This window comes from Artemia franciscana, chromosome 21, assembly GCF_032884065.1.
Source record: "Artemia franciscana chromosome 21, ASM3288406v1, whole genome shotgun sequence".
In the NCBI taxonomy this organism is placed as follows: Eukaryota; Metazoa; Arthropoda; class Branchiopoda; order Anostraca; family Artemiidae; genus Artemia; species Artemia franciscana.
The window spans coordinates 17,603,628-17,627,448 of NC_088883.1; the positions used below are offsets into that span (position 1 = coordinate 17,603,628).

The following is a 23,821-nucleotide window of genomic DNA, read 5'->3' on the forward strand; positions in this document are numbered from 1 at the left end:
AGGAGAGGCATTTTCCCCTCGCTCCGGGTTTAAAAAAAAATGCTTGTTTTTCGGTGATTTCATTGAAAAAGATATTTTTTGGAATTATTATTGAACCAATCTAAAAGAAATGTCTAGACTAGGTTTTGAAAAATACATTTGGCCCCTCTCACATTTCATGAATTAAAGCCATTAACGTCGCATGAAATCGCAACCATTCGAAAGGTATCGATAATCCATATATCAGACATAGGTATTCTTACTTTCTCTCTCTTTGAAGTTCAAGTCCTACTAAATTTGATGAAAAGAGAACTACACTCCCGATTCTCTCTAGATTTAATTTCTCTATCCACATTTCAATGCTCACAAGCAATATTCATAGACATACATTTTTTTTTTTATTTGGGTTATCAACAGCTGTGTAGAATAAAGTATGCTTAAAGATGAGAGCAGATGTAAACTCCCTTCCTAACCTCTGAAAAATTATTTACCTGTTTGACCCCTCGTCTTTAAATTGTATAGGAGTCGTTAAATGAAATAGTAAATAAATAAAAGGATTTACTTGAATTTACTTGAATCTAGTTTTACTTGAATCTGGGAATTAATTTTCTTAGTAGGTCGATTCAAAACATTAATTTGGAAATAACGGCGATGTCCAATTACTAGACAGAGTATCTTTCCTGATAGTGTCTGGCCCAAAAATTTTTCAATTCCCCTTTCCCCACTAGTAGATATTCTGGTTTCAGCGTTTCCCTCTTGACTTGTGTATACTTAATCCATTCTTTCGCAGATGCCTCTCTAGCATTCTCAATCACTGGGCATAATAGCTTCTCCAATAGTATCTAGCCCTCAATTCCCTCCAACGCCGCATCATTTTTGGCTTGCGCATGCTAAAATCCATTATTTAATTTATGCCTCCCTATTATTTCCTTACTCAATGTAATAGATAGTTTGCTTACAATCAACTATAACTTAGTACTACTCTCACTTAGTAACTTGGTCACTGATTATGGTTATTAAAAAAAAAAAAAAAAAAAAAAAAAAAAAAAAAAGAAAAAAAATCATAGCCCTTTGCCAAGCATTGAAAATATCCTTTTTTTTCACAGTGGGAAACAAATTTGATTAGTAACAACGCTGGCATAATCATTTCTATTTATAGGGAGTCATGCAAACTTGTAAAACATAAAAAAAAATTAATTATCTTCATTGTTGTTTGTGTTATATGATATAAGACTCTAATTAATGAGATTTATCATTAGTTATTGTATTCAGTTTTTTTTTGGCCAGTATATGGTAATTAACACGCCCATTTTGATTGAAAAAAGCCATATTGCTTTCCTAATTTTAAGAATCATCCAAAAAAGTAAGAAAAAACCAACGAGAGTGCTCTTTAGTAGCATTTTATAGATAAACATATACGTAGATAACTTCGAAGACCACACTGCCTTTCCGTGACGAAAGTAAAACAGTTCAAAATAGTGATAATACCTTTTTATTGACAACGAATAGATATAAAATTATTTAACTGGATATTTCGAACACATATACAGTGTTCATCATCAGCAGTAAAACTCTGATGATGAACAGTTTTACTGCTGATGATGAACACTGTACATGTGTTCGAAATATCCAGTTACATAATTTTATATCTATTCACTGTCAATAAAAAGGTATCATCCCTATTTTGAACTGTTTTACTTTCATAAACATATACACATCCACCCAATATATACGGCCCTCCAAAGGTAAAAGTACGTATATGCACAATTTTTCACTTCTCGACTTAATGCCACCACCATACTAAAAAAAATGTGCTGAATCGAATGGTATATGTAAGAAGGCTCTAGTACAAATATTAACGGAAATAGCATATGGATAAAGTACGTATCTGAAAAATTTCTGGGCGCATCCAAAGGTAAAAGTACGTATCTGTGTAGATACGTACTTTCGCCCTTGGTACGTACTTTTGCCTTTGGCCGGCACATTAAAATGAGAAAGGAAACCAAAGGTCAAAGTACGTATATGTCATGATTCAGCACAATCATCATTGTTTGTTTACCAGAGCAGAGCTGAACAACCAGCCAACTCTGAGCTATTAAAGAGTACTGGCATAGAATGTCAAGAGGCTTTCTAAATTTACAGAGAGCGTTGGTTATACAAAAGGAAAGAGATTTAAGGTAAGAAAATTTTGCTTCATGCTATTTTGGAACCTTTTCTCCAAGTAGGCCTAAACCCTCTGGTAAAACCCCATCTGTACTACCAGGTAGGTACAACAGACCCGCTACAACCAGTTTACACAGCTAGCTATGTAGCTGTCGAATTAGTACAGGAGAGCAGCGTCATACCAAATTACCAACCAACCACCTAAAGCCATTTTTTTAGTATTGCCTACAAACATGACTTACCTTTGAAATAAAATAAAAAACAAGGGATGCATCAAAATAACCCCTAGAACCTTCTCTGTCATCTGAGATAATCAGGGATTAGTTTGGTCAACTATTACAACATTGAGAAAAAATTGAGGGCCTCTAAATATTGCTTACCTTAGAAACAAAAAAAAATGTATCAAAATAGCCCTAGAACCCCCTCTTTCATCTGAGATAATCAAGGTTGATAACAAGTTCTTAGAATTCCAATTTTTCAGGACATTGGCATGTCAAGCAAGTACAAATGAGGCATCAACTTCAAATACCGACTTGCCATCTTCCAGTGAAGAGCAACGAGGAGCTAGTTCCTGTTCCCACCCAGAAATCATCCAGATAAATCAAACAACAGACATATCACCCAATTTTTCTGGACATTCTCGATCAAGGGACACCACTGATGGAGAAGCTAAAACTAAGGCACAGTTAAAAAACTTTGCTGATGAAGAATTCGAAAAAGAAGATTTAAGTAGAGGTGATAGTGATGAGTCTGATATTGACTGGGAGGACGTTGAAGGGACATTTGGGTCTTCTGATGATGAAAGGCAGACAACTTTGAAGAAGAGGAGAAAGCTCTTTACAGATTTAGTTCCTCTTTCGGTCAGTAATGATCTTACATCAGATCATCCAGAGTACAATCTGATCCATTTTCCTACCGATCCTTTCCTGCCCTTGGAAGATTCGGCTTCGGATGCAGCAGCTTATGAGACCCAAGATGACCAGCTAAATTTGGACAATCAACCATCTAATGAAAGCAACAATGCTGTTTGTGAACCTGATTCCTCAGACCATATCATGTGTGTAATTGACGCTGTAGCAGCAAGGTCTGTGGGACAAGATAGAGAAAATAGACGTGAAGAAAATGGTGGAGGAGAAGGAAGGTCTATTGTTGACCTTACTCCAAAACGAGTTCGCTCAGAAAAAGATAAATTTGAAAGAGATGTTAAGAAGTATCCATTTCCTGACGAACCTGGCTGTAAATCTAACAAATGTACAAACTCATGTTTGAGGTTTTCCAGTGTAGAATTCAGGAAAATTTATGACACATGTTGGAGCAAAGAATATAAATCAAGACAAATGTGGCTCGCTTCTTTGCTGACATTCCTACCAGTTAAAAGAAGGACTATTGCCCCAGAAGCTGCGTGTAGAAAAAAAACTACAGTTAGGTACAGCCTTCCCAGAAATTTGAATGAATACCCCACACTTACCCCAAAAGTTGAAAACTTGCCAGTTTGCAAGTCTACATTCCTTGGTTGTCTAGGATTTGGCAAGAATGACAGAGTGATTTTTACAATCAAGTCAAAAATTGAAAGGGATGCTCTTGGGAATGAGCTCAAGGACGGAAGGGGCCATAAAGTGGCAGGGCCACCAAACAAAGTTGATCGAAGCCTTGTGATGCAGCACATTGAAAGCTTTCAGCCAGCAATTCCACACTATCGTCGAGCTCACGCTCCAAATGTTCGGTACCTTTCTCGTGATTTGAGCTACAAATTTATGGCAGAAGACTTTAATGAAAAATATCCAGCAAATAAAATCTGTGATGAGACATATAGGAAGATTCTTAATGGTATGAAAGTATCATTGTGCATGCCCCAAAGTGACAGCTGTGACATTTGCACACTATTAAAAGAGAAAGTAGGGGCTGCGAGAACTCCTGGTACAAATGGTGAGGCAACCGAGAAAGAGACTGAACTGTACAGAAAGCACAGAGATCTTGTTGAACAGGTTTCAAAAGCATTTTCTGAAGATAAGCAGAAATACGAAAAAGATTCAACTACCATGTTGTTCACCGTGGACCTACAAAAAGTGTTATTGCTTCCCATCATGCACAGCAGAAAGGAGGCCTTTTTTCTATCAAGACTCGTGTGTTTTAATGAGACGTTTGCCCCCGTTAAGGCCACCCAACAAAACCAGAACCTTTGCGTTGTTTGGAACGAATCTCGACAAGGACGTGATGCACCTGATATAGGTAGTGCCTTCCACAAGGTCTTAAAGATGAATAGGGATATCTTGCACTTCTTTTTTTATACTGACAATTGCTGTGCCCAGAACAAAAATTGGACAATTTTTAGTGAATTTGTACTGATAGTCAACAGTGAAGGAGGACCTGAAACGATTCGTATCAAGTATCTAGTGAAAGGCCATACGCACATGGGGGCTGACTCCATACACGGATCGATTGAGTCTCGAATTCGAAAAAGGGATGTTCTTGACTTTGAAGATTTGTGCGACACCATAGAAAAAAGTAGAAAATTCACGAAAGCCGTGAAAATGGACATAGAAGACTTTTGCCAGTGGAAAAGCTTAAAAGCTCCTGGCATCGTCATGAAGAACTTGGGCGTGACCATTGATGAGTTCAGTGAGGTCTGTTTTAAGAAGGGAAAAACAGAACTGTTCTATAAAACTAGCCCTGAGGGTGAAGAAAAGAGTCTAAGTTTTGTGCCAAAAAAGCTGGTTAGTACAATCAAAGAGGCAAAGTATCCTTTGCCAGATCCGATTCTTGGCGCAAGGGGGGTAAAGCCAGAAAAGAAAAAGGCCATCTTGGAAAAACTTGTACCTTTTATGAATGAGAATCGCCGTACATTTTGGCGCACTATGCCTTCATCAACAGCTTCTGTCGATTTGCTGAAGCACGGCTGTGTTTCTTAGCTGCCTGCAGTATTTCAGTGATTTCTTTTGATTTTTTTTATTTTTTAACTTCTAATTATTTGAATAAAAAAATGACTTGTTGTACATGCTTCATACGTGGTTTTACCTTCGGTATACGTCATAGATACGGGGTTTTGGGCAGAGTAAAAGTGCGTTTTATGTTTTATACAGACTTTTACCTTTGGGACTTCATTCGAATTCGAGTCTCGAGTCAAAGGTAAAAGTACGTATATGTCATATACGCACTTTTACCTTTTGAGAGCGCCTCTTTATATGAGTAACGGTCCAATGGTAAAAGTACGTATCTACTGTTTCAGGCTTCGGGGCAGTAATAATAGAAAATTTTACTTAAAAATATGAAATCCCCATATTTGTTTACCTATTTAACTAATTTCCAGAATTAGCCAGTGTCCAGTTTCACCGTAAACCGTATTTGAAGCTCTCAAAAGTACTCAAACTTTGAGCCGTGATTTATCGAAATAATGAAAAGTGTAGATACGTACTTTTACCTTTGGAGGGCCGTATAGTGCACGGTTGACAGGGATTCGGCGGGGTTATGAAAAAAGTGGATTTAAAACTTACATAAACGAGCATAAACGGGTTTATGTTGCCCCTCCAACGGGAAGTATTAAAACACACCTTGTTAGGACTTGGCGACCAAAGGGCTGCGGAAATAGCACTTTGATTTTGTTTCTTGACCACCGATTAAACGATGTAGTTGCCAATCACTCAAAACATTTAAAACGGTAGATCATAGAAAGATGTTTTCTCGAAGAAAAATGAGGATACTTAGATAGTTTCAAAATACGCTGTTTCGACGTAAAACAAAATTCGTTCTCTTTTTCCTGATTCCAAATCAATGTTGTTACTTTTTTAAAATACACCATCACCGTGCATACAAGCTAATGTTGTTTTACTTTACGCCCATATGTAATACCTACTGTTGGTTTCTGATTTATTTGATGGTAAAAATAATTAGGTACTGGAAACAAATTTTTGTCACTTTCAAAAGGAATCAGTAATATACCTGTAGCATAAGCATATGATCCCTCTCTCGTCTTTCTGAACACGGAGTAAGATTCTTTCTTAAGGTGAATATGCATTTTGTGTTTTCTCCAGCTCTACAGATGTATTCTTTATGGAGCCCTACATTGCTCAATTTTCAGTAATTTTACAGGAAAAGCAATATTTAGTGTGGCTTTTTCTGCCGACCCGCCAAACTGAAAACGTAATGCTTCTCCATCTCGAAAAAAATTTACATTTCCCGTTCCATTTATTTGAAAGGCGCTACACGAGATTGCATTCCCCGAATCGTTCGTGATCGTTATGAAGGTAAATGTTTTTTTTTTGCCTCAAATGCATATCAGAACCAAAATTAGATACACCAACCAGTAAAAGCTGCCGACCAATCACCATCAAAGATTAATAAGTTAACAACCAATGATCATACCCTAAAAATAAAACCTATATCAACACTGTTGCTATGAAACTTTAGAATATCGATCAGATGAAAAGGTAGGTATTGCATTCAGACAGTTCTAAAAATAAACCAAAGGTGTTGGAATAGGAAAACTTCCCACATACTCCCATTCTCTTCCGGTCACTCTGGTCACCTGCTTTGCCGTCGACAAGTGCCATAAATTTTATTACCTGTCCTATCCCTTTCCGTTGTATGTTCATGTTCTAAACCAAGAATGCGGTGAAACTTGAGAAACATCCGAACTGTTTATTTACATGTTAAACCACATATGGAATGAAAACGACCCTTCTGAACAGTCCCAACTATGATCTCAAATTTCAGTTCCTTCATGTCGTTAGAATTATTAGTTTGTTCAAGAGATCAGGAGGCGGCAAAGAGGTAACTTCTTTATCGTCTGATGACAAGTCGGTAAAACGGTCCCCAGCATGTATAACGGTCACGGAAAAGAATGAAGTGTCCCGCTATAATGATGGGAAATTCGAAATCAGAATGGGATATGTTATAGGAAAGTAATATTGCAGGGCAGAAATTAATTCGGATGTCCCTGGACATTTTGCAACAGCCCCCCCCCCACATATTCTGTTAATTTTATGTGTTTTCATTGACGCGTAGTTTTCACGGAGTGTTTTTCTGGGTAACAAGGTAACTTTCCCTAAGAACGTTTATTTATACTTGGGGTTTAGAACAAAAATAGTGATGTTAACATTCAATAGCTCCGAAAAGCGTGGTATATACAATAAAGCACGCATGATGAATGTAAGTTATTCTTTACGACACAAAGTGTTTCAGGTAACAGATGAATGAATAAGATATTCTTGCTATCTATCGCAAATTATGTCGTAGGAGGTTGGAAGTGACCCCTGTGACAATGAAATCCCCTCATGAATGTAAAAATCAAAACCGAAAAATGGTTAGCTAGACTCTTTTCTTACTTGGAAACGGAAATGTAATCAGTGCTCGTTTCTACAGGCTGGAAGCGTATCTGAACTTGCCGTGAGTAGAATTTAATGCAGGTAATAAACAAATTAATAAGTAAACAAAACAAACAATAATGGGAATGCGTTTTGAAGTTATCAACTTGAGTAAGGAAACGAAGGTACATTCAACTCATAAATACTCATACATGAACTCCATCAAGAACAGACCTTTACTTACCCCCTGATTCAATTGCTCCAAAATTCATTGGATAGGTCTACTGGGTGGACAAAAAAAAACTTACGCGTTAAATGAAACATAATTGCGACAGAGGTCGACTCTATGATTAATCCGTCGTTTATTACGCTTTATGCCAGCTATCTAAAAGATCAAGAAACCCCTTGATATATAGCTCTTTTTATAATTCCTTTTGTTACTGCCTAGTTGTCTGCCACAAAAGTAATGCTAACCAACAAATCAGTCAAGCTACTTATATCAAGAAAAACCCTTCTTACCATCTTCAAATAGTCAGAAAGCAACTTATTCCAACACAATATTTCACAATACACATTTTATATTATGGATATACTTACAAGAGTCAACTTAAATTGTTTTCAATTAATTTTTCGCATTTCAACTTTATTTGGTTTCTCTGAAATCAAAACGAAATTTTTCAGAGGGATCAGTAAGGTTTGACAATCGGAGGGGGGGAGAGGTTCCAAATCGTTTTAGTGCAGTTCCATGGGGAAGTGAAATTTTACTTTACAGAGCTTCTGGCCTCACAGCTTTTGTTCCTGTTCTATTACGGAAGGTTTTACACAAAAAGTCACGTTCGAATACCCTTAGAGAATATAATTCATAAATTATTATCATTATTAAAAGTGGGGACTGTCGTTCCCCCGGAAAATCCCCATTCTCGGATAATTCCCCCTATAGAAAATTCTCCAATGCGCAAAATTGAGCAGCCACAGAGAATGTGCAAAATTGGTGCCTCAAAATGTCGATCAGATGCCCTGAGGTATCACAAAAGGACTAAATGTCAAAAGGAGTTCTAGGACGGGGACTGGTTGGTCTCCAGTCACTTTCGAGTAAAAAAAAAAGGACTACAAGTCTTAACTTGCGATCGAATGACTACCCTCTAAGGTTTCTACAACCACGAGGGGGAGGTTGGGGATGAAGAAAGGGCAATACACCTCCTCTACAGAACAAATTCGGCTCTTTTGGGTTTTTAATGTGACTCTTTACTTTTATGATAGTAGCTTAGACCGACTGATAGTTTTTTGATGATTTTGAACCAATTGTCTATTTCAGAATTTTCACTCGATGGCTTTATATCACTCTTTGGGCCAGAATCGTCGTTTTACGCAACAAAATGGTAGAAAATACCGTTCTACTTTTGTTGTTACTTAAGCAGATGAGTAGAACTTTCAGTTTCCTTTCTAATAAAGATCCGTAATTATCAAAGAAATATGAACTATCCTAGGGTAATATTCCGCGGGGGGAATTATAAGGTGGTGGGGGAAACGCCTAGGACCATTAAAAGTAGAGAAAAGCATGCATGAAAATCATATCTATAACTAGTTGAATCATATTAGTTTCAATAGAAATGAAAGAAATCGTCAATCAGATTGCCTAATCGTCCACACTAGTTTCAAAATTCTTATTTAAAAATTTTAGATGGCACCGACAGCCGAGCTCACTTTTTAGAAAAAAGATAAATAGAAGGTAAATAAAGAAGGTAAATAGAGGGTAAAAAGATAAATAGAAGGTAAATAAAGAAGGTAAATAGAAGGTAAAAAGATAAATAGAAGGTAAAAGATAAATAAAGATAAAAGAATTTAATGTTCTTAACGAACATTAAATGACAGAAGTCCATATCTACTTTACTGTCATTGACCCATGGTTTTTATTTCTCAATGCTCTTTGAAATTGGGGCCATGATTCCGCCATCCCCCAACCGTCGACGGCTCTGAATTTGAATGTTAGCATTAAGTTTTACATTTTGAAACCATAAATCTTTAGTTCTTCTAACGTGTGTCTGAAAATACTTCTTCTTGGTAAACAAAGTTGGTGTGTGGCATCTATGGCTAACACATGGGTTATAAACAGTCCTTGCCCACCTTATGTGGTTTGTGCTAGATATCCTTCTCCAATTTCTGTTCCGGTAGCTTGTGGAATTATTAAACGTGTCTTGTCATCAACTGTCAGACTGGAAACAAAGGGTGTGTTTGGGATCCCCAAAAGAAATTGCGATGGACATTTCTAGACATTGTCAGTTTCATCAGGATTTATCAGAGTTAGGTGATAAAAAAAGGTAAAGGATACGGCATTAGACTACAGTCCGTACCGGCGGTGCTGATCTCAGTTTCTTGGCCCTTCAGCCAGGAAGTGCAATGGGGGGCTGGGGGCCAGCCATCCTGTGCTTTCGCACACCCTTCCTGTTTACCTTCCCCAGATTTCTCCAGGTACCCATTTAGAGCTGGGTCGACTCTGGCTAAGCTTATAGAGTCACGCCACTGACCCCCGTCCCAAACTGAAGAATTGGGTACACTGGGATTTTCTGAAGGGAGGGACGAGGCTGGCCAGAATGTTGATGACAGGGCTTTTCGTCTTGACAGATTAGTAGAAGTGTAGTAGAAATCGTTCGAAATTTTAATGGAAGTAAAAGCTGCATAGAAATTAAGCTACATCCAGAACTAGGGGGGGGGGAGAAATCGGCTCTCGCTTTGTCATCGACAGAATGGTATAAATACAAGCAGAAACTGCACAAATTAAACTGTACCTAAGCAGAGGGTCAATGGGAGGTGGCTCCTGCATGGATCCATTAAGGATTTTACGCAGGTTGAGCCTTTGATCAAACATGAAAACTACCCTTGGTTATGCAATAAAGAAACAAAACCCACGATGATTGCAACAACGTAGAACGTCCGCTTTGAGATTATGGCTTACCGCGGGAGTGCAATATTTGGGCTCAAGTTTTTGAATGCAAATTAATAATATAGTTGAATTGGCTGCTACTGAAAAGAAAAAAAAACTGGCCTGGAGTTAAAAATTGCAGCAGTCTCACCGTGAAGCAATTTTATTCTTAGGAACTTCATTTTTAATCAAGAAGACTTTTTTAAGCTATCAGGGGCCTCAGAAGGTTGAATAGACCCCGCTGTTTTAAAGTCAGAAAGTATATCTTAAGTTAGTAAAATATTTGTAATACGAGACACCTGCAAAATGGAGGACAAGAAAGAATCTCATAAAGTTATACTTCAAAAAGCCCGAAACTTCCTATGAACCTGGACGCTATAGATAGATAGATAGATAGATAGATAGGTGTATTTCAAAAATATATTCAAAAATATATAAAAATATATTCAAAAACATACAGTAATATTTTTCGTGGGAGTACTTAATGTTTCAGAGCCGCTTTTGCTGAGCCTTTTGGAAGTTCCTTAGTTTCTACCCGCTAAGTTTGTGATAAAGAAAAGAAACGTTTTAATAATGTATAAACTTCTATCACTTCTTAAACTGCTAATTTAAGGAGACAAAAAGGTTCTTCAGCTTTCAGTATGGTGTAAGTTAAACTTCAGCACAAAGAACAGAGGGCTGAGGAGGCAGCGCTAAAACTGAAAATATCTGTTCGCATGAGCCCTCTCTTGTTTTCTTCGACGGCTGATTCAACACGATTTTCCACGATAAAAAAACGATGGGAATGGTTTTGTATTCTTATGGACAGAAGGCCCAATAGAAACTTTTGCTTTGGAGCTTTCAGATACATTACACTTGATGGTGTAACATTCATCGACATTGTTGCCCTTTTGTAATGCGTCTTCCCCCTTCCTCTAAAATTACATAAATTTTATCATAGAAATATCTTTTAATTTCATTAAAAAACGGTTGTTCAGATTTCAGTGTGGTGTAAATTAAACTTCAGCACAAAGAACAGAGGGTCTAGGAGGCAGGGCTAAAACTGAAAATTTCTGTTCGCAAGACTTTAAACTGAATAAAGCACATATAACTAATATCTTCATAAAGGTATATTCTTTTCTTCTTTTCTTATTTTCACTTTTTTGTTTGGCGTCAGAGCTTTCTAATTCTGTATACGACATCGAAAAATATCGCCATAAACAGTTTCAGAATTAGATTAATCCATCCCCATTTTTGTCATAAAATAGTCTCTGAATCTTTAAGTCTAATTGAACTGAACTTTCATGCATAAACTGCATTAGGGATGATTCCTGCCCCTAAGTCGTGTTAAAAGGTCTATTTTTCAACGCCTGTCATGGTAGGCCCTATAACTATATGTTTCATTATGTTGTAATGTGAGCATCCGAAATTCGGTTGTGTCATAAAAGCAATGACAAGGAAAACGAAGACGAATTTTCAATCATTATGTGCTTCGTCACAGAGTGGGGAAAGAACCCAGAAACCCGGAGATCCTCCTGACAGTGATTTGCGCTATAATACAGTGATTTGCACTGAACGAATCAAAGAAGTGATGAGAAAAACGAGGGCTATTTTGAATTACTTTTTGAACTGAAATAAGGTCAATTTTATCGGATTTTTTTTTATCAGTTTTATTTTAATCCATCTGCAAAAGGTTCAAAGAAAATAGAGTAAGAATAAAATAAAAAGTCTCAGGAAGGGCAGTTAAAATATGTAAACGTAACTTGATGTTTTTAAAAACACGTTTTCTCAGATCTTTTACTGCCGACTTTCTACTTTCTGCCATTACCATAAAGGAACTGATTTACATAACTGTATTTACAGAATTTACCTCTGGAATGGTGCAGGGATTTACACACAAAATCAGTCCGAACAGTAGATGAATAGGCGAGTCCAGAAGTCACCCTGGAGACCTCCCTCCAATTACTCCCAACAACATTAGTGTTCTCATAGGCCTTTGCATCAACATGGATTTCTCGAGGGATTTCCTGGTATCAAATATAGCAATAAATTACGTTTTGGATTTAATTAAGTGCACGAGTCAACTAAGAAATCTGTTTTTATGTTAATTTTGCCGAAAAAATGCTACACGCCGAACACACACACACACACACACACAGAAAAAAAAAAAAAAAAAAAAAAAAACGCTGGTCAGGATAGCCAACCCGACGAATTTTTATTCACAAGATTTCACCTAAAGATTTACTAGATTGAGTTCCATTTTGCTAGCTTTGCAACAAAAAAACAAAACAAAAAACACTATGTCACAGCTATTGCAATTATTAAATCACGACCAAAGGAAAGCGGGGGGGGGGCAAGTATTCATCGATTCCAAAAAAAATTTAAAAAATATATTGAAAAACCAAGGACCAGAAAAAAGAGAAATGAAACATTTTGGCAAATCAAATAGGCCAGAAAGGTTTTTTTTTTATACCCAGAAAAATAGTTTATTTACAGGTTTAGTCTTTTGAAGGAAAAAAAGATGCACAAGCTCAACCTTTTTTTTTTATTCACATACCATAACATGTTTATGGCTGTAGCAATAGCTCCAACCTTGTAAAGAGCGAAAACCACCCAATACAACCAAGAGTTTTAAACACGTTAAAAAAAAACTGACTAGTTAGAAAAAATTCCACTTGAGGTGATTCAGAAGTGGAAACATCAAATTTCTTGGAATTTTAAAAAGAAGCCTGAGCCCCCACCCAAAAATGCTTTCTGAACAAAATGGTGATCCCAAAAACCCTATAAAAGAGGACCACAGTGCCTTGTATTAAACAATAAGGAAATTCGTTCTTTTACATCACAAAATGTTTCACACTTGTGTCTATTTTTTTCTCTTTTTTTTCTTTTCCCCAGCGATGATATTCGAACGAGGTCGAACGAGGAGTCGTAGATTGATTGTCGAACGAGGAGTCGTAGAGTGTTGGGAGATGACCCATATGAAATGAGTTCGTAACATCTTGTTCCTTTTTAAGTAACCAAAGAAATCATACCACAGGAAAATGTCTTTTTATACCATTTTGCGCCACATAACACTAATTTTTGCCCAAAGACGTTCAAAATGCTAAGAAAGGTGAATTCTAAGAAGTGCAATTGATTTGTCATGATCTACAGCCCTCGAAAGATGGTTTAGAGCCCCCTGATTTTAAAAACGATTTTAAAGTAGGCAGATCAAGCTCTACAGCATTACATAAAGGCCGCAGTGAGTGCCATATTTACTCACAAATTTCCAACGGATAATAAAATGAATGCTGCAGTGATTACTTAGGTTGTCAAGTCGTCCTCATCAGCATATGATAATCTTTTTAAATACTACAAGTAATCATGATACATCAAAATAGCGTTTTCAACCATTTTGTGGCACAAAATATCAATATTTGCTCAAAGACTATAGAAATTTCGGGAATGTAAATTCTAAGATTACAAATCGATTTTTCTTAGTATTTAATCCTCAACTGGAGGTGCTGAGCGCCTCCTCCATCTCGACAAATGAGGAAACAAATTCTGTTTTTGCTGTAGCTTTTTAAGTTACAATCGCTTTTACTTTTTAGGTCTGTAAGCTTTTTGTTTCTGAACGGAAGCAAATTTCCCCGTTTTTTTTATTGGGTATTTTTTTTTGTATTTTTGTTTTGGACTCGAAGTAGGTGCGCATCAGAAGTTCGAAATTTGAGAGGAAGTCGTTGCTTTAACTGTCAGATTTAGAATTCGATCTGAATCAATAGTTGAGTTTTTGATGAATTGTCTTTGGCTAATATGAGTTGCTTCGAGCTTTAATGATCCTTTTTGGCACGTATTTGTTTATGTTTCTTTGACTCCTGTTACAAGTTTCGTTTCCGTTTTTCTTTCATAATTCTCTTTTCGCGGTTGAACCGAATTGTTTACTTCAAAGTTATCATCAATTTGAAATTAGGTACCCCTGAAAATTGAAAGCCTTGAACATTAATAGGGGGAGTTTGAAAATAGACGGGTGCTTTTGCGGTGGGTGCAATAAAGATGTTCAAAGTAGAATAGCCGAGACCCAGGGTGTTTTTTCACGGTTGAAAAGAGTTTGGAAGAATAGGAAGATAAGTCTACGAAGCAAGATTAGAATATGGGAATCTATACCGATGACGGTGGTCAAGTATGGTTCTGAAGCGTGGGCGCTCCGAAAGACGGAGGAGAATTTGATTTTCCCGAGAAATTGTCAATAGATTGTCTTGAATAGCCGACTAACTGACCGTGTCTCTAACAGTAAGCTGTGCGAAAATGTGGCTCAATCCTGCTTCCTAGGGCTATAATGAGAGAAAGTTTGAGATGGCTAGAACACGTTCTGAGGTTGAAGGATCGACAAATAGCCAAAAATCGTCCTTGTTGACCAACCATCTAGGGCCAAACGAAAAGCAGGTCGTCCCCAAATTGGATGGGAGGGTGTCGTAAGGAACATTTTTAGGGAAATGAGAACGTCTCGGGAGGGTGTAAAGAGGTCAGCTTTGAATAGGCTGGGACGCAAGAGTAGCGGTCATTGGTGTGCTGCCCTCGGGCGGGTTGGTGCTGTAGTAAGTTTTTAGTCATAGTAATATTATTGTGCATATATTGAAAAAAGCGAGATAGTTAAATAAAAGTTTTTTTACGGTAATAAAGAATGAAGTTTAAGCAACAAATGAACAAAAATCCTTACTTCACAGATTGCGCAAGGTGCATCAACAAAATTTGCTAAAACAAACTGACTCACAAGATTTTCCAGTATCTTTAAATTTCTAATAGTTAGGGCTTTACGAAAAATTGAGCTTGGTAGAAGTGTTGGTAAAATTCTAGTTAATTGACTTCTTGCTATCTCGGAAAGGGTTTAGGTTAGGAAAATGAAACTTTCAGGGATGGGTCTACAGGCTAAAGTATGTCCCGGGAAGGTATTTTAAAGTACCCACCTCCCTCCTCTAGAGGGCCCTGAAGTTTGCCTACATGACAGGTCATGAAATTTGCCTACATGACCTATTGAAATTTTGACAAAACAACATTTTACCTTAATTTTCAGTTACTAGTTGCTTTTTCTCTGCCTTTAGTTCTGAAAATGCAATTCCAGTTATTTGAGTAGAATTTTGAGAGCCATTTCAATGTTTTTTTTTCAAAATGTATGAAAAGCATTTGCATATCTTTAAAACCTTATAAAACGGAATTGAGCAAAGTTATGAAGCTGAAAAGAATTTTTTTGTACTTCAATTAAGCAGAAGATCTATTTTACAAGGTTTCACTTTTATAACACACATATTTTTAAAGGTAATCAACGGTCAGGGCCCTCTAGAGGGAAAAGGAGTGGAGTTAGTTGCTTCAAAATGCCTTCCTGGGACATACTTTAGTCTGTAGATCCATCCCTGAAAATTTCATTTTCCTAACCTAAACCCTTTCTGAGATAGTAAGAAGTCAATTAACTGGAATTTTACCGAAGTTTTTTAGAAAATTATAATTATATACCAAAAATTATCGATATTATAACCGATGAAAGACTATTAAGAGGGCCCTTATAAATTAGTCTTCTATATTTTTCGGCTTATTATGAAATTTTCTAACCCTTTTCTATCTTGTTTTTAAGGGTGATATACTTTCAGAAAGCACTAGCTTTTAGAATTCTAAAGAAACTGGAAAATATTACGTTAGTTTGTTTGACGTGGTTTTGTAGATATAGCTTGCGCAATCTGCGAAGCAATAATTCTTTTCGTTTGAACTTGGCTCTTTAATGCCGAAAGAATTTTTTTTTAGTATTCTATTTTTTTAGCTTTGAGCATTCTGATATTACTTTATCAAGTACGGACACGTTTTCTTCCTCCAACTCAGGGTCGCACCAAGTCGAACCCTTTCGTTCTCTAGACTTTTCAACAAGAGTTGGTGGGATATTCCACTCCGAAAGTAGTTAAGAGTCTCGGACGCATAGTTGATAAAAGTACTTTAACATTCAAAGTTGTTTACAGTGCATATTCGCTAACTGCTGAACCTAAATAAATTCATAGCATTTGAAATGAGCATCATGAAACTATCGGTAAAACCCTAAAGAAACTTCTAAAAAGTACTTTAAATAACCATAAATACCTACTTCTTTCGGCCCTAAAGGCAAATTACTTAACTGCATCAACAACACACCCCTAACCCCAGCTGATTATATAACCATTATTAATTAAAAAAAAAAATTCCGAGGGAAGTAAAGAGCGAAGTTGAAACCTACAACGGACGAAAATTATTGCTTCACAGCCTATCTAATATATATATCAATAAAACTAGCACAAATAAACCAACTAATTATGTTCCCCTGTGTTTCTAGGGTTATACAAATTAGCGCTTTACTGAAAACACAAAAGTCCAGTATAAAAACAGGAATATTGATTTGAGAGTTAAAAGTGAGTATGTCACCTGACAACAACAAAAATTAATCTATGGAGCTTCTCATAGTCTTACACCAGTAGTGACACAAGTAACTTTCAGTATACAAATAGCCTACAATTATTTTTAAAACGTAAGCGTAAATTAATTATTTTTTTAATAATCGCAGATTCATTGAACAGCATACAGAAATATTGGATTGATTTATCAGGTAGCATTTTGGTCTCGCCAGCTATAATACCAATAGTGAGTAATATACCTTAAATTTTAAGAAATATGCTTTAGTATTAGTTAAAATGAAGATCAAATAAGACATAATATGAACTCTGGGAATTCGGTCATTTCTTTCTAAACAACAATGAATTTCGAACTACGATACAAATTCTAAAGCTAGTGTATAGTCCTAATACTATCAAGATGGCTTTACTTCGAACTTGTCTACAAACTAATCATGAAATGTTCTTTTCAGAACCAAAACGGGAGCCAGTCATTGAGCTGAGCCCTTGTGCAAAAGTGATACCAAATTAACGAAAAAAATTAATGAAGGAACAATCTTAAAACAGACTGTTGCTTTATTCTAAAAGGGATTGATCCTAAGAGGGATTAAATAAAAAAAACTAGTTTTTTTAACTGAAAGTAAGGAGCGACATTAAAACTTCAAACGAACAGAAATTACTCCGTATATGAAATGGGTTGTCCCCTCCGCAATCCCTCACTCTTTACGCTAAAGTTTTTAATTGTTTTAAAAAGTAGAATTGTGGCAAAGAGTCAAACTTTATTGTAAAGAGCGAGGGATTGCGGAGGGGAAAACCCATTTAGTATACGGAATAATTTCTGTTCGTTTTAAGTTTTAGTGTCGCTCCTTTCTTTCAGTTAAAAAAACTAGTTTTTTTTATATTTAATTTCTGAACGTTTTTGAATTAATACATTTTTGATTTTGGCTCTCCGCACATAAATTACTAAAAATGAAATTTGCATATTATTTCTTTTTTTTGGCTAAATGGCTTTCTCTTAGTTTTGATCAGACGATTTTGAGAAATAAGGGGTGGAGAAGGAGGCTTAGTTGCCCTCCAATTTTTTGGCTACTTAAAAAGGCAACCAGAACTTTTAATTTTTAACGAACGTTTTTATTAGTAAACAATATACGTAACTTAAGAATTAACTTACGGAACAAACTTTTATATCCTTATATTTTTATTATGTATATGAGGGAGTTGGTCCCCTCGTTAATACCTCGCTCTTTACACTAAATCTTAAGTTTTGTCCCAATTCTTTAAGAATGACCCCTGAATCAGAAAGGCCGTAGAATAAATAGCTGAAATTACTATAAATACCTTAGCATAAACAGCGAGGCATTTATCTCCTCCTAAATACCTCTCTCTTTATGCTAAAGTATTTTTAGAGCACCTCATATGCGTAATAATCTCTGTTAGTTTGAAGTTTTAATGCTACTCCTTACTTTCAATTGAAAAAACTTTTTTCATGTTTATTTTTTCATTGTTTTTTTTATAGTAATGCTAGAAAATCTCTCGCCCTTTTCATTGAATTTCTCATCCCCCATTACATATTCCTCCAAGGAAAGATCCTCCCACATAGCCCCCTGAACTCAACCCCACCCACAAACCAAAAAAAAAAATCCCCCTGAAAACGTCTGTATACTTCCCAATAACCATTACTGTATGTAAACACTGGTCAAAGTTTGTAACTTGCAGCCCCTCCCCCAGGGACTGTGGGGGAGTAAGTCATCCCCAAAGACATACTTATTATAGTTTCCGACTATGCGGAACAAAATGGCTATCTCAAAATTTTTATCCGTTGACTTTTGGAAAAAATGAGCGTAGGAGGGGGCCTAGATGCCCTTCAATTTTTTTGGTCACTTAAAAAGGGCACTAGAACTTTTCATTTCCGTTAGAAATAGCCCTCTTGCAACATTTTAGGACCATTTGGTCGATACGATGACCCCTGAAAAAAAAAAAAACACGGACCCGTCATCTGTCTTCTGGCAAGAAATACGAAATTCCACATTTTTGCAGATATGAGCTTGAAATTTTTCTCTAATGGGGTCTCTGATACTCTGAATGCGACGGTGGGATTTTCGTTAAGATTCTATGACTTTTAGGGGGTGTTTCCCCCTTATTTTCCAAAATAAGGCAAATTTTCCCAGACACGTAACTTTTGATGACAAAGACTAAATTTGATGAAACTTGTATATTTAAAATCAGCATGAAAATTTGATTCTTTTGAGCATCAAATTCTTTTTGAATTTCAAATTATCTTTTAGCATCGAAATTCCTTTTTTAGAGTTTCGTTTACTATTGAGCCGGGTCGCTCCTAACTGCAGTTCGTTACCACGAACTGTTTGATTGATAATATTTTTATTCAGTAAAAAGTGTTCGTAATTGGTTTGTTTTTACTGTACCAAAACTTCTATATTATTTTGTGTTTTCAGCAAAGTGCTAGTTTCTTATAATCCTAGAAACATAGGGAAATATGATTTATTGGTTTGTTTTTATTGATGTATATATTAGATAGGCTATGAAGTGATAATTTTTGTCCGTTTCAAGTTTCCACTCCACTCTTTACTTCCCTCGGAAAAACTTTTTTTTAAATTTATCTTTGCTCGTTTTTGATTAAAATTTAATGTAGAAACAATGCTGCCATGATCTTTTCTATTGATACACAACAATGTCTGCTTGTTTTAAGTTTTAATATCACTCGTTAGTTTCAGTTGAAAACTTATTTTTAATATAGTTTCTAACCATCACCAATCTAGGGAAGATAAAACACCTATAGAAAATGATGCAGACAACCTTGACAGCTACGAAAAACTTTCAGTCTATAACAAAGTTTATTATCCATACTTTACAAGCTTCTGAAACAAAAGAGAGCTATTTAAGGGCTCATTTAAAAGATTATATTTATACCTAATCGCTTTTTATACATTTGACTTGATAGCATATTCCCGTAAAGTGCACTTTGGTTGTTTCCCCCATTTTTTCAAATAAAAAAAGTGTATTTTTTCAATGAAATGACTAAAAAATGTGTTTTTCAAACCTAGGCAGGAGCAAAAAACTAAGGGGGCAAAAACCTCTCTTCCCCTCAATTACCGCCGTTAGAACTATCACAGAGGCTTCACCACAGAGTGAAGTTTGAAAGCTCAATTCAAAACTGTTGATCATTCAAGCTTAATTTTTGATAGATTTTTATTTGAAAACTTTTTTTTGTTAATTCGTTTTTGCAATAATCTTTTACTTTTAAGATGAGTAGGCGATTTATGCAATTTACTAAGAGGGCTTGGAGGGGGATTATATGTGAAGGTGAGGGGTTCTTATAAACCTCCAGGTAAGGGCTTTGGACCGCAATTATTGCAATGGTACCGTTTTATGCTTCCAAACTCTTACACTTAAGAAGTGGCACCAAAGGTACCGTTTTTAGTACTATATGACACTTATGGATGGTATAATCGAGAAAAAGCACGTAGATATGAGTAATGACTTTAAAATGAGCGTTCCCGGGATATGCTTTAAAAAATGAGTGCACCAAATCTGCAAAAATAGTGAATTATCTGAAAAGTAACCATAAGAAGGGACAAACCATGATTGAAAAAAAAAATCAACTAGGAATCGAACGATTGATAACCTAAATTGAAGTCTAGCGCTGTTCTAACAGAACCATGCCCCTAATAATCCAATTTAATATATTGGTGTTTGTAGGTCTTTAATTGCATAGCTTATTAAGGGGGCCTGGAGGAGGAACATGCGGGAAGTGTTCTTGCAAACCTCCAGTTAAGAGTTTTGGACCATAATTATTATTATGATACCGTTTAATACCTCCAAGATTTTCCAGTTAAAAAGTGGCACCAAAAATGTTGTTTTTAGCGCTATATCTCACAAATGGTAGAATTGGTGCCGTTTTTATGCCATTTGAAATTTACGGATGGTGGAATTTATAGGAAGAACGTAGATATGAGCAATATTTTTATATGAGCTATCAAAAATCTATCTATGATGTTCTGGTAGCCAGCTAGCCCCATCCCTTGAGAAATGGGATAAAAGTGCCTTTTTTCGTGCCATATGGCACCTGTAGATGGCGGAATATATATAAGCCATGTGCATATGACAAATAGTTTTTGGATGAGAAGTTCTTAAGCATATCTCTAGGATGTCCTAGTAGCCCACTAGGCCTGGAAAAAAAAGAAAAAAGACCATTTTATCGTTTTTTAACTTTTAGTTACTATGGGCCGTGGTTCGCTCTTTACTAGGTTGCAGCTACTGCTGTAATCACGATATTTTAAAATGTTACGGTACTCTTTTCTTCACTGCTTGATTAGCGTTCACCTATGCTAAGATGTTAGCGTTCTCCGTTCTCTATCCTAAAATACATGTAGTTTTTAGAATTTTTTAGGGTTTCCTTTAAATGACCCTGGGGTCTTAGGCATTACCAGACAATCTTTCCTCAACATATAGCGGCTGATAAAAATTGCATAAAATACAAAAAATATATTGGGTAAGGCACAATGAATAAAAGTAATTCCAACCATAGTATAGATAGTTAAATACCTTGAATAGATACCATTAAATAGAGAGTTCTTTTTATTCTAGCTCCCTTCACTGACAACTATAAAACTAAACTATTGGTTATCACCCAAAAAGCTTCAGAATTCTATGAAACCACGTTTTCATTCAGCACATGACGAAATCAAAAGTAAGTCTGAACTTGGATGAATCGCAAATCATTTCCAAGATGAATCATTCTGGAGAATCTTTCATTGGTTCTTTATGACGCCAGCGAAGAGTAATCAAACTAGCCTTGAAATGTTATGGATTTCCACTCACTCGAGGTCTCCAAAAAATCAGCAAAGAATATTTACATAAATCTGACGATTTTTCTCTGACTATAATTTCCCAGTCCAGTCCGGGGAAAGCGCTCCATCAGGATAAAATATTAACTTAAAAAATAGTCTATTTAAACTTGTATTTATCGAATTTTTCGCCCGTAAAGTTTGCCTTTGTTAAAAATACTTGCTGGTATAAAAATGGTAGATATTTAGGATCAAAATGAAAGCATCTCAGCCCTAGGACAAAAGTTAAGCAGCTTTCCAAAAGCTTTTTGTACAAAATATGTTTTTATCGGTATAAATTAAAAATTAGTATCAATTTCTACAATATAAAGAACGAACTTGTGCTCCCAGAAGAATAAGGGGAAACTTCTGATCTAGCAAAAGTTTGTTTGAAGAGGTGTTTTTTTTTGCGTTTGTCGTGTGCCTTGGTTGAATCACAATGCTAGATTACTTAAAGGTTTGAATGCACATAACGTTGGATAAGGGTGCTATCCAAAAAAAAAACGTCTATATAGAAGGTGTTTTATAATTATGTTTTTAATTATTTAATAATTATGTTTTATAGCCTATATGTGATTAATGTTAGCATTTTCTAAATAGTTTATATGACATTTTGGATTTGGCCTGAAGTATCACTTGAAGAGGGTGTACCCCCTCGAAAAATGTCTTCCTTTATTTATGAACTTAATCCATTTCACATGTGAAAAGCACAATTAACTTCCTTGCCACTGGAAATTAACGATAAGTTTTCTTTGCCTATCATTTCATGCGATGTAATAGAAACAATAGCAATATTCTTCAGCATGACAAATTTAAAGGTCGGAAAAAGCATACAATCCTCATAGATTCTCTTCTAAATACGCTACTTCTTCGGAACAAAAATTGTCAACACATTGAACTCAAATTTTCACAAAAAAAAAAAAAAAACGCTCTGGCCCAAATCTATAAAATCTAACTTGACAGTGGGCAAACTTGCCTTTGCAATCTGAACACAGAATAGCCTATAAATGATTCCTTATTTATAGGTTATACGAGTTCGAGCAAAAAATCATTTCTATTCCAAGCAGTTTAGTATCCGGGATTTTCGTTAGGGGGGGGGGGGTAAAAAACAAATCTTAAAACACATCATAATTGTGTTTTATTCTTTTTTTTATTGCGTGTTTATGAGTTTGACAAAGATTTTTTTTTTGGGGGGGGGGGGGTGGTCTGATATCCATACCTCTCCTCTGAATACGGCCTTGACTCCAATTAATCAACAAAATATTATTTCTGATGAAACAAATGTACGAACATGGCTCGTAAGACGAAAGGGTAGCCTATTGCGATACTTGCGTGCGAGACCACACTTTGTTCTGATCTGTAATGAAACTGGTTGTCTGTGTCCACCCGAAAATAATCAGCTCAACTTAAGCGACATAGACGGTTACTATGCAGGTTTATTTTAATTTAATATTTAATATATAGAGGTGGTTTGGTTAGGTATTTAGTATATTGCGCTCTGGGCGTTTGAAGGGTTTGAGTGGTACATTTGCTAATAAAATAAGAAACTCGCTTATATTTATGGTGCAAATTTACTCCTAGTAGCCCAATTGGGTTTTCTTTCTGCTGTGAGCTGTACTGATAATGTCCTGTGTAGATTTTGTAGAATACAATAGTCTACAGCAGTGGTTCCCAATCAATTTTAGGTCATACCCCACCTAGGCATTTCTATAATCCTGATGGGTCGCGATATATAAATTTTGTTATTCAAAATTTTACGGGTATTTACCTTAGGGAAGCTTAAAAGGTCGTTAACTTGGCATCGTTTTTTGGGTCGTCCTGTAGGCATATTTTATACTAATTAAAAATACTGTCTGAATTCAGCACCTTCTATACAATGTATGACGTTATTGCAATACAGTCACGTATCTTCTTTGTTCTTTAAGTGCATATGAATGTGACGTCATTCACATAAAAGATGTTTGTTTTTTTTTCAAAATTAAGGCTCTAAAATGTACTCAGCCAAAGGATGCACGCCCTGTCCATGGCCCACCAAAATATTATAATGCCCCTAGTTGAACTAGTCATGAGGTATTTTCCAGAATTCTGAATATTTTAACTATCACCATTGCAAGGATATAAGCTCTAATAACTCAACTAATTCACGAACACGAGACATATTCTATAATATCGATGCCCGTTTCTGATGATCTAAAATGGAAAAACCAGCTTAAACATAAAAATATCTTCTTACAAAACAATTCTGGTCAGTGC

The 23,821-nt window shown here is 35.9% G+C and overlaps 1 protein-coding gene across 5 annotated transcripts in view; it reads right to left on the bottom strand.

The window, feature by feature from the left end:
* LOC136040645 (protein sickie-like) overlaps positions 1-23,821 on the bottom strand; it is a 295,044-nt gene that overhangs the window by 114,107 nt on the left and 157,116 nt on the right. Inside the window, exon 1 of one of the 5 annotated variants that reach the window (XM_065724929.1) lies at positions 21,301-21,525. The exons of 3 other annotated variants lie outside the window; for them this stretch is intronic. In XM_065724929.1, coding sequence (XP_065581001.1) covers positions 21,301-21,303 — 3 coding nt within the window. In that variant the 5' untranslated portion in view covers positions 21,304-21,525. Of the gene's footprint in view, positions 1-21,287; positions 21,526-23,821 lie in introns of those variants that run through there. One more of the 5 variants, XM_065724930.1, reaches the window with a different exon arrangement.